Raw genomic sequence first — 12304 nt, forward strand, 5'->3', positions numbered from 1 at the left:
GCCTTCAGCTCCTTTGCATAAATACCAAGAATCACAATAGCTGGATCGTATGGTAACACTATGCTTACTTTTATAAGAAACTGCTAAACTGTTTTCCAAAATACCTATACCATTCTGCATTCCCACAGGCAGTAAATGAGAGCTCCTGTTGTTCCACTTCCCCACCCGCATTTGTTGTTGTCAATAAATTATCCTTTTAAAAAAGTAAAAGAAGAAGAGAACTGGAGAGAAAGATGAAGAAACTAGCTTGAGGGTCATGACCCAGAGGACTCAGTTGAGTCAGAAACTGAGGTCCAAACAGAGAACTTCACTGTCATTTGCCTATGTTCCATCTGACATGTCACCCCTTCCAGTCTCCCCTGACTGAGAGCACCACTTTGTTACTTTTTAATTCACATACAATTATGCTGAGCTAGATCTACTGGCTTCCAAACTGAACAAGATTGAGCAAGTTCCTTACTTTCTGCAAGTTAGTTGACTCAATTGTTAAATAGGAAACTTAATGGCTTGTATATTAGTAACAGTGATTGAAGATGATAATTGCACTTCCACATTCTCTTGCCATAGCTAGCAAATAAAAATTAGTGCTACTCTTTTAATTGCTACTATTATTACTAGCTACAGGAGCATTTGCAACCCAAAGGACCTGTACAGAGAATTACAATGGTATGTCTCCAGATATAATCAGGAAAAGTGAATTGGAGAAAATTGGAGGGGGAGACAAACCATGAGAGACTGTGAGCTCTGAGAAACAAACTGAGGGTTTTGGATGAGAGGAAGATGGGGGCGGGGGTTAGCCTGGTGGTGGTTATTAAGGAGGGCACATATTGCGTGGAGAACTGGGTGTGGTGCATAAACAATGAATCTTGGAACACTGAAAAAATAAAATTAAATTTTAAAAAATACAATCTTAAAATCTAAAAAAATAAATAAATTTACTTTTATTTAAGTTATCTTTATATATAACATAGGTCTCAAAGTCATGACCCTGAGACCAAGAGTCCCAAGCTCTCTCACTCAGCTAGCAAGACATCTCCTGCTTTAAGACCTTTCTGTGGCTACTTCTGTAATCCTTCAAGCCTGGTATTGTCAGGAATATTCATTTGTTTCACCATTGTAAAATTAATAAACTCAGGGACTTATAAAGGAACATTTTTAACTATCGTGACAAATGACAAGATAGAAGAGAAAAAGATATCAAAATATTCCTAAGAACGAAATCATACCATAGAATTCAAAGGCCATAAGACATTCAACAAAGCCCTTCTGAGCTGACCGTTCTCTCTGAAGGAAGACTTTGGGAGGAAGTGAAGACTCAGTTGGATTTTGAAGGACAAAGAGGATGTGGATGACAGAATGGAGAAACCAGGGGTGTGAAGAAAAACAAGATGAGTTCTGTGCACCAAGTGACACAGATGCCCACACTCCTGCTGGCACCTGTCTGCACTGGGACTCCACTCACTGTCCACTGTCCACTGTCCACTTAGTGGGACATAGCATTACTGATCTTTTGTCATGGGGCAAATGTTTTTAGGGATTTCTCGAGCACTGCGTTACTCAACCAAGGATTTATTGCCTTTCAGCATGAAAAGGTCTTTCTGAGTAAATGTCCTGAGCATTTCAGGTCATTTAGGAAGAGCTCTAGATTCTACCTGCTTGATGCCAACAGAGCCTGACCCACCCTGTGGGGACACCCAAAACATCTCCAGACATTGACAAGTGTCTACAGGTATAGATGAAAGGAGAGAGTCTGACAGCTTCAGTAAAAAATCACTGTTCTCACAGTGAAAATACATATTATCAGTTCTCCCATATACCCTTTGTAACGCTTCTGAGAGTCAGAGGTTCACAACTGTGCATGACTACAGGTGGCAAGAAAAGTTGGGCACATAGTGGAGGGAAATTTACTAACTCAGTATAGAAGACAATGGAGTAGTTATCTAGTGATCCATACGAACTGTCACATGTCTGTGGGGATTAAATAACTAGCCCCACATTTCTTGGCACTGCAGTGTTATATAAAGTTCATGGTTTTGGTGAATAAGCCAAGGAGAATTTACTGGAGGTGACAACTGATCCTGGCTTGGCTTCCAAATCCGGCTTGTGGCCCCAAGTCATCAGATGCATCCGGGATAGATTGGATCAAAGTTACATTGGCTCAAGGTAATGGTTATATCTGGGGAACAGGGAGTCTGAGGTGGCCCAGTCCACTTTCTCCTCCCTCACCTGCCCTCTCCCTATTGTGACACCAAAGTCCTCATCAAGGAACATAAACAAGGTGGTGTTAGCACCAGAATGACAGGCTGGTGACTGGTTTTAGTGTGGGGTTTGATCCGTGACTTCACTAAAGATTCAAATTTAAATGTGCTTCTCTTTCTAGTATATGTGCTGCCGAAGCGAGCACATGTGCTTCTCTTTCTAAATGGACCTAATAATAAAACAAATAATATAAGTGAAATATTTGTAGAAATCCAAAATCTGTCCTGAAAGGCAGTTATACAACAATTAATTAAGCACCTACTGTATCACTATCATTACACAAAGACCAGAGGTACACAGGCGGTACCATGGTACCATGTAGGACCATAACAGGGAGGAAGGACCATGAGATCAGGACACTAAAGATGTCATGAAATAGCTACACACAGAGAGCCAAGTCTTGGCAAGGGAGATCTAGAGATTTGGAGTCATGAAGGGCACAAGAAGAGGGCTGTCTTTAATGTGATATTGGGAAAGAATAAAGAGTTTCAGTCCTGTGGAACTAAGGCAGGGACAGTGTTGAGGGGAGTCCATGGGGAACAAGGCCTCCACATAAACCTGGCAGGCTTACACAGAAATCAACCTGGAGTTCACATGGGCAGTTGTGTGTCAAGATCACAAGAATGTATTTGAGCCATAAGGGGAACGTCTGTAAAGGTCAAACAAAGGAGGTCAATAGTGTTAACAGCTGTTTCTCAGCCACAATACCAGACTCCTTACCCCAGCTGCCACCTACAAGCATGGACTTTTGGTCAACTTACTTGACCTCTCTCATCCCGTTGTCTGCAGCTAGGGAGAAATGATATGTTCACATTATGGCGATGTGTTGGGGGACAGGACGTGAATTCTAGTTGACCCATAGTTGAACCCAGGCAATTGGAGTCTCCTCACCCACTTCCCCTGTCCTGGAAATGTAGGCTCCACTTGCTTGGTCCACTCCCAGAAGCTGCCACAAACCAATGCCTTGAGATATCAATGTGTTGTTGAAACCCTCTGAACTGGGTGTGTGACTGAACCCACTTAAAGCTTCTCTGTAAACTTTCTGATTCTGGCAAGTGGGTGTAGATATCTACCCATCTTGTGGATACCTTAAACAACCCTTGTATGTAAACTCCCTATGCTATTAAACCTACCACATATCAACCCAGAGTGCCTGGCCTTTTCTTCAGTCTCTCCTAATCTTCTGTGTAAAGAGGCTGCATTCAGATTACACCTGAAGAAGCAGAGGAGGTTGCCAACCAAGGGAGGGTGAACATACATGTTATATAAATTTCTCAGTAGAATCCTGGTTTGTGCTGCTCTGCTGGCATGCTATCCATTTTGTGACCTCTTTCACACTCTAAAGTATCCCCTCCAGAAAAATAAATGTCATCTTCTTCCTATGCATATGACAAGATTAAAGAAGGTTTGCTTCAGTACCTTGTCTCAAGTGACTGCTCTACTATTGTTTGCCATTCATGTTTTATTGAACATTGAAAATGCATAAACACCCATGGGAAATTGAGTTGGGGGAAATTGGAAGGGGAGGTGAACCATGAGATTATGGAGTCTGAAAAATAATCTGAGGGGTTTGAAGTGGTGGGGGTGTGAGAGGTTGGGGTACCAGGTAGTGGGTATTATAGAGGGCACGGATTGCATGGAGCACTAGGTGTGGTGAAAAAATAATGAACACTGTTATGCTGAAAATAAAAAAAAGAAAAGAAAAGAAAAAAATGACCTTCTCTAGATCATTCAAGAGAACGTGAAGTTCAACAGAGTTTCCAGTGGTCTCTGATGATCCTACTAGTCCTTCAAGGTTCATCATAAGAGATTTCTCAATTTTATAAAATGAATCACTAGTGACTGCCATGTACACAGCACCTGTTCTGTGCCCAATCTAGTCCTGAGGACTTATTACAATCCCAGGACTATTCCCAGTATACAAAGAGATACAGCCTTGAAAACTTCATAGCAGACTTGGCCCATGGCAAGTAATGAGCCTGGTCTAGGAATGGCTCGTACACTGTGAACCACCAATATCTCACTGCCTTCAAGATGTCTCCAAGGCTAGGCACTTCCTAACATTGCTGGCCTGTGTAACTCCCTCCCTCCCCAAGTTCTAGACTTTGGCACTATCTTAATGAGGAAGAAGTTCACTTCCAAAGAACACACCTGAGGTTAATGTCCCTACAATCCTGCAGGTGAGGGGCAGAACCGGTTCTACACAATTAGTGAAAAAACATGTAGGGTATCTTCTCAAATACTGCAAGGTTGATCCTTATCACTAACTTACCATTTAAAACCACTTAAGAATATCTAAATTTTGAAATAACTCCTTCAAAATGTTGAAAAAGAAAAATCTGGGGGCTTCACGTTGCCTGATTTCAAGCTATATTACAAAGCTGTGAAAACTAAGACAGCATGGTACTGGCACAAAAACAGACACAGAGACCAGTAGAACAGAGTAGAGAGCCCAGATATGGACCCTCAACTTTATGGTCAAATAATCTTTGACAAAGCAGGAAAAAATATACAGTGGGAAAAAGTCTCTTCAATAAACGGTGCTGGGAAAATTGGACAGCTAGATGTAGAAGAATGAAACTTGACCATTCTCTTATACCATACACAAAGATAACCTTGAAATAGATGAAAGATCTTAATGTGAGGCATGAATCTATCAAAATCCTAGAGGAGAACATAGGCAGTAACTTCTTCAACATCGGTCACAGCAACTTCTTTCAAGACACATCTCCAAAGGTAAAGGAAACAAACACAAAAATGAACTTTTGGGACTTCATCAAGATCAAAAGCTTCCAAAAACCAAAAGAAACAGCAAACAAAACAAAGAGGCCACCCACAGAGTGGGAGAAGATATTCTCAAATGACAGTGCAGACAAAGGGCTGATATCCAAGATCTATAAAGAACTCCTCAAACTCAACACCCAAAAAAACAGATAAGCATGTCAAAAAATGGGCAGAAAACATGAACAGACACTTCTCCAAAGAAGACATGCAAATGGCTAATAGACACAAAAAAATGTTCATCATCATTAGCCATCAGGGAAATTCAAATCAAAACCACATTGAAATACCACCTTACACCACTTAGAATGGCCAAAATTAACAAGACAGTAAACAACAAATGTTGAAGAGGATGTGGAGAAAGGGGAACCCTCTTACACTGTTGGTGGGAATCCAAGTTGGTGCAGCCACTTTGGAAAACAGTGTGAAGACTCCTTAAGAAATTAAAAATAGAGCTTCCCTATGACCCTGCAATTATACTACTGGGTATTTATCCCAAAGATACAGATGTAGTGAAAAGAAGGGCCATCTGTACCCCAGTGTTCATAGCAGCAATGTCCACAATCACCCAACTGTGGAAAGAGCCAAGATGCCCTTCAACAGATGAGTGGATAAAGAAGATATGGGCCATACATACAATAGAATATTATGCCTCCATCAGAAAGGATAAATACCCAACTTTTGTATCAACAGGGACAGGACTGGAGATTATGGTGAGTGAAATAAGTCAAGCAGAAAGTCAATCAGCATATGATTTCATTTACTTGTGGAACATAAGCAATAACATGGAGGACATTAGGAGAAGGAAAGGAAAAGTGATTTGGGGGAAATAAGAGGAAGAGAAAAAGCATGAGAGACTATGGACTGTGAGAAACAAACTGAGGGTTTTGGAGAGGATGGGGTGGGCGGATGGACAAGCCTAGTGGTGAGTATTAAGGAGGGCACGTATTGCATGGAGCACTGGGTGTGATGCATAAACAATCAATCTTGGAACACTGAAAAAATAAAATAAAATAAATAAAATAACTCCTTCATAGGCTTTTGTCCCAATGCATGAAAGAAACACTGAGAAAAATGGCTCTCACTGACTGTTATTACTTTTATGACATATGGGAAGTCCTCAAATGACCAAAATATTGGTATGAGTATATATCAGGTCTTCCATGTCCTTGAAGACAGGCCAAATATAACTCTCTCTTGTCACTACTTTCTCTCTCTACCATGATGCAAAGTAATCAGGGCAAAATCTGTACTTGTACAAATACACCCATATGCCATGATTTTTCTTGATAGGGGATCAATTAGTGTCACACAAACACCCAAACTGAAGGCTCCTTGATTTTTCTAGTTTCTGAGCATCATCTGGGGGCCTGACTTAAAGCCCCTTTTTTAAAATTTTTTATTTATTTTTTAAATTTCTTTTCAGTGTTCCAGAATTCCTTATCCTGCCAAATACCAAATGATCCAGAGCCTCTGTACTTGCTGTTCCCTCTGCCTAGAACACTCTTTCCTAGATCTTCCCCTTGATATCATTGTCCACTTGTCCAGGCTTTAAAGTCCGTCCTCCTGTAGCTGGCCTGGACCTCTGTACAAGACACTGCTCCTCATGGTTGTTTTGTTGTTCAGTAGAACAAACGCTTACTGATGTCACTCATTCATTTGTGGGATTTTTGCTTGTTTTGTTTGTTGCCTCCCTTGTGAGATGTTCACAGAGTCAGAGTCCTGGTGAACAACTGAATCTGGGTCACACAGGACAGGACCTGTCATGGGGGAAGCTCATGGTTACTGTTGAGCAGTGGATGGATGGGTGGGTGGGTGGATGGATGAATGGAATGTTGGATGGGGATGGATGTTTGGGTGATGGATGGAGTAATGAATTGATGAAACCTCCCATTTATTCATGATTACCTTATTTGAAGTCCTGAATAAGCTCTTTACAGAGTGTCTGGCATTCCTGTAAAACCAGGCCTGGATTTATTCCTGCTCATTTTAGAAATGAGAAAAAGGAAGCTTGACATGACCCACAGTTTCACTTGTCCAAGGACACTTTGTCACTAAGTGTTGCATCCAAGGTTTCAATCCACATCTACTTGAGCCCAGACCTGGTCTCTGTTCCACCCTCGGCACTGCCTCTGCTGAGCAACCACTTGTTCTATTGCTTCACATCATCCTTTGAATTGGTAGGAAAAAATCCTAAAGAGGTAAAAATTTCATAGATCGAATTTATGATATTGAGTTAATTAAATGAGATATTCTTTGTAAAAAAAAACCTTCAGAGAGAGTGAGACATTGTGAGTGTTTCTCAAACATCAAGCACCTTAATGAAGTGTCTGTGGGTGAGGAAGTCTTCCAAATGAGGCTGTATGTGGTATTGCACTGATCCCAGAGGTGTGGTAAGCCAGCATGAGCATGAGCATGGACCTTGAAGGAGGAGGGACGAATGTGAGAAGGTTATGAAGACCACGCTAATACTAAAACAACATGGATAACAACACAGACTCACCTTGCTGTAATCTGATTAGTTAGCAAACATTTTTGCATTAATTTCATCTAAAGCCATGTAGCATTATTGAGTGTCAGAATGGTTTTGGGTCCAACAAGCTCTGTCTCCTTGGTTTCTACAAACAGAGCACAGGCTGTCTGGATTGCAGTTGATTCTTCCTGCTGTTTTCCTGGTCCAGAGCCAGGTTCATGTGTGACTCATTCCCTCATTCATGGGAGGGATTAAAGTGGTGAACAGGAGAATAAAAGGAGGACTCCTAGGTGCTCACTACCAGAGTTAGTTCTATCCTCCCTGTCTGATCAGCCAACCATGTGCTCAACTATGAAGTTGCTGAGAGTCCTTGTGCTGATTGCCCTCCCCCTTTACTGCTTTGCAGGTAAGTCCTGTGTGCGGAGGGCAACTTTGAGGGTGAAGATCATGTCAGGTCCCTCTGGAAGACCTCCTGTTCCCCCAAACTCCAGTGCAGAACGTCTCATTTCTCCAGTGTCTTCGGGTTTCATGATTACGTGTTTTGCTTCTCTGGACTTCGGAATAGTGTGTGGCTGGGGAGGAGGCATACATGTTTTGGGGCTTAAAGGAATCCTTAGATCCTGAGTTCAGTTGGCTAGAATTGGGAACTCAAGACCATTCAGTGTAATCTTTCTAAATGTATGTGTCTATTTAGATGGGAAAAGATGACTGATGTCCTCAGGACTCCCAAAAAGAGCTTCACACTTACATAATTGAGACCTCACTTGCAAGTTTTCTTCCAGGTTCTGGATGCCCACTTGTAGAAGAAGTGGTTAACAAAACAATCGATTCTCAAGTGAGCGTGGATGAATACCAAACTTTCTTGAAGCCCTTCTCAGATGGTCCTATGACTGATGAGGCCATAGCACAACTGAAAGAATGTTTTCTCGGCCAGTCAGATGAAACTCTGAGCAAGGCTGGAGAGTTGATGGTAACTATGGCTTCTTTTAATGAGCTTTCAAACCACTGGACACGGACAAGCAGGCTCTAAGTTTGTCACTCGTTGTGCCACAGCAAGTGTTACACAGGCCTTATTTTATCTCAGTGAATTTAATTGTGGGTGCATGTGAAATAGTGGGTGCATGTGAAATTGTGGGTGCATCCAGAAAGTCAGCCAAGGTCCCAATGCTGACTTGTCTCTTCACTTTGTGGAATCTTTAGAGAAAGATTAATTTTAAAAAGGCCAAAATAGGGGAAAAACACACACAGGCATACACACACACACGCACACGCACACACACACACACACGCACAGATACACGCACACATTTTCTATCAAGGTAAAAAACATCTGATTCTCAATAAGGACCTCACTTGAAATCAGCAGCAAAAAAGATACCCTTATTCTTAGAAACAAAGAGGAAACTATTCACAAGAATTTTTAAGAGAATCCAGAAGAACCTAGGTGAAAAAGATCCTGTACTTCTTATTTAAAAAATCTTAAATGCACTTTCAAGTAATCCCAATGTGTTAGTATAAGTGATTGGATTCCTTGACTATTACGTTAAGATACCATGAATGACAAGTAGAGGTCAAGGGTATGAATCAGTCATGGGGGTGGAATTGTGTAAAACAACTATCAGCCCTGTGTTGGTTCTCTCTGTTTTATTCCCTATCCTAATATGCCATTGAAAACCTTCCAGGGTAGACAATAGAGAAATATTGCCAAAGCAAAAGGTTAAAGTGTTCTTCACTGAGATGCTGACACAGGGCACAACATGGATGGGCCTTGAGCACATTATGGTAAAGGAAATAAGCCAGTAAAAGAAGACAACTGTTGCATGAGGCCATTTATATCCATTTTCTAAAGTACCCAATCTCCTAGAGACAGGAGGTAGAATAGTACTTTCTAGGAGCGGGGTGGTATGGGAAATGGGGATTATTCAGTGGGTATAGAGTCTCCAAAGCAAGATGAAAATGTATAGGAGATTGGTTGCACCACAATGCATACTTAACACTGCTGAACTATATACTTAAGATGATGAAAATGGTCAATTTTATGTTATGTGGATTTACCATCAGTTTATGTGTATTTACCATGAGTTTAAACAGCTTAAAACCTGAAAAACCCTGCAACCAAGGATAATGGAATTTTTTCTTTAAAAACCTTGATTAGACTCATCAGTTGGAGTGCGCATCTCCATTCTTTTCTGGGTCTCAAAGGTAATAGTTTTGGTATCAGACTGTTTGGGGTATCTCTAACATGTAAAGCCATACCGGACCTTAAAAACGTCACATTTCCTTGTATTTGAGAGGAGACTTACAATTCTTTGTTGAAACTGATGATGCACATCTCTGTTTTTTATTTCCAGAACATAATATATAAAAGTGTGTGGTGTGCTACGTTTTAACCTTGCACATGACCTTGGGCACTGAGGACCATAGAGAAGGGACAGAAACTGACTGCTGATTAATAGGAACCACAACTTTCCTTTCCTTTTTTGTCTTTTGATCTATTAACTGCAAGACAATTGTTGAAACCTCGAGTACATTTTCATTTCAATAAAGTATCTGCAAATGGAAAAATCTTCTTGTATTGTCTGATCAAAATAGCTGCTTTAGGGAGCCTCTTCACTCACACATGCATGACCCACATGCACATGTACACACACGCTCACATATAATTCATTGGAGAGCACATGGATGAAGGACTGAGGAATGTGAAAAGCACTTTGTTCCTCCCCATGTGTAGCCCAACACGATCCTCTCTCTGAAAATGTGATCTTTTACCTTCCTGGCCCCCATTTCCCTCAGGACCATGTGTGAAAATCTCAGGACTTACATTCCAGAGTTTGGGCAGCATGCAGGTCCCTGAGATACTATAGTCTTCCTCTGTGTCTCAGCATTCATTTTGAGTTTTGAAATATTTCATTAAAATGTGACTTGCCCTAATTACTAGTATAGGGTCTGCCCCCTGAAATTGTGTGGGTGCCCCTAGTCCTGTCCCTGCAAGTGACAATGTGGTCCAGCCTCTCCACTACCTGACCAACCCAGCCAGGTAGGTTGCAGGAAATGTGTGTGTTCTGTAGGAATAAGGCAAAGCCAGCAGTTTTTATACTTACTGTTTATACTATACCCTAGTTTTATCCACCCCCCCCATTCCTGTCACCAGGGATAAGTTATTGCCACCCCTTCTGCTCACTGCTCAGGTGTCACTTTTCTATTCCTTCATGGGCTATCCTGTCACCCCAGGAGACCCCAGATCCTTTCTCAGGATTGTTTCTCAGCTTCAACCAGAGATGACTTCTACCAGGCATGTTATCCTTCTACCAGGATAACACATACACAGAATTAGGCTGACAATACCTTTAGGATTCTACAAAAATGTTACACATTATTTTAAAATATTAACCAAAAGTGACTGTAGTAATAATGAATAGAAACCAATGAACCAGAGTGGAGTATGTTTGCCTTTATACTGACGCAGTTGTAAGATATGGCATTTAATATGCTTTTTATGGAAACTGGCCCAAACTACATAAGACTTACAAAAATCATAATGAGTCCCTCCTCTCTTCCTTCTCCCAACACCTCATGGTCTGTGATGCCTTTAGGCCCAGGCAAAAGGACCCTTGCCCAGGACCCATATCTTGAAAGTTGCCCCTGCCATTATACACACACACGCACACACTTACTTGTTAAAAACTGAAGGACCATACACAGTTCTCAGTGTAGTAAGTGCATCTTCACTGGGGAGGGAGGTCATACCATCTCTCTCCACCTCTCAAAAATGGGTCAGTCAACACTGTCTCATCAGAGACCATCAGAGAGGTCTTGGGGAAAAAAACAAGAAACCATCAGAGAGGAAAAGGAAGAGATTCAGTTGCAGGAACTGGAGATGGACACACATATGCAGAAAAGTCCAGATTAGAGATGATAAGAAAGTGGCAATGGAATTGAAGAAATGACCATTACAGATGACAGTACAAAAAAAGAACCATCAGCAAAGAAATGGAGGCTCCAGCATGATCTATCTTGTAATGCAGCATGTATTTACTGTCTTGGGTACTGTAGATTACTATAAAATGGGGAGAGGGTGTGGCAACCAGAGGCACTGAGCTGGAAGCATATGAATTATTCCCTTCAATGGGGAAGCAAAGCATCTCTATAAATGTACTTACCAATCCCCTGACCCTGAGGCTCTAAGCACTATCAAAAAAAAAAAAAATGAGTAAAATAACTTGTGTCCCACTGGGAATGCAGATTCTCCATGGCTTATAATAAAGGAATAAATTATGGAATTTCACTTAAAAGCCACCATGGGTGAAGTAATAGGCATGGGTGTGTCAGATGAAACAGAAGCTGATGATTCCTGTTCATCTGTTGGCACATAAATGAGCATGCTAACGAGAATACAAACAAGCAATTGTTTTTCTGAAATTTAGGGTTATGGACACAGAGGAGTAGGGCAGATGTGGATGCTCAGCTTTCATAGAACAGATGTGATTATAAGAGAGGCCCACAAGATGTCGTCTCACTTCCTGTAGCAAGGACTTAGGCTCCACATCCTTGTCCAGATGAGGCTGCAGGCACCTCGATCACCTGGACACCTCCTGTTGATACTTCAAGTCTCAGTTGATCACCTAACACCTTGTTTAGGAACCCGGGACTGAACTTGCTGTGAGAATTTGTACAGTCACTTTTTCTTCAAGTACCTCTTCTTGCTGACTCCTGAACTCACTGCAAACATTAGTACAGTCACTATCCAACTCCCTCTCCTTCCTGAATCCTGGTGTTTACTAGAGAAGGTGA

The 12304-nt window shown here is 41.4% G+C and overlaps 1 protein-coding gene across 1 annotated transcript; it reads left to right on the forward strand.

Moving 5' to 3' along the window:
* Nucleotides 1-7864: 7864 nt before the first annotated feature.
* Nucleotides 7865-9903, forward strand: SCGB2A2 (secretoglobin family 2A member 2). Its single transcript, XM_044261172.1, has 3 exons — nucleotides 7865-7919; nucleotides 8296-8483; nucleotides 9865-9903. The coding sequence occupies exons 1-3, from the start codon at nucleotides 7865-7867 to the stop codon at nucleotides 9901-9903; spliced, it is 282 nt and encodes a 93-aa protein (XP_044117107.1).
* Nucleotides 9904-12304: the final 2401 nt, after the last annotated feature.

This window comes from Neovison vison, chromosome 7, assembly GCF_020171115.1.
Source record: "Neovison vison isolate M4711 chromosome 7, ASM_NN_V1, whole genome shotgun sequence".
Taxonomy (NCBI): domain Eukaryota; kingdom Metazoa; phylum Chordata; class Mammalia; order Carnivora; family Mustelidae; genus Neogale; species Neogale vison.

Excerpts from the sequence above, each read along its gene's own strand:
- SCGB2A2 (XM_044261172.1), top strand. The coding sequence starts at position 7,865 with ATGAAGTTGCTGAGAGTCCTTGTGCTGATTGCCCTCCCCCTTTACTGC. Across the intron at positions 7,920-8,295 it reads CCCCCTTTACTGCTTTGCAG|GTTCTGGATGCCCACTTGTA; the intron begins GTAAGTCCTGTG and ends GTTTTCTTCCAG. Across the intron at positions 8,484-9,864 it reads GCAAGGCTGGAGAGTTGATG|AACATAATATATAAAAGTGT; the intron begins GTAACTATGGCT and ends TTTTATTTCCAG.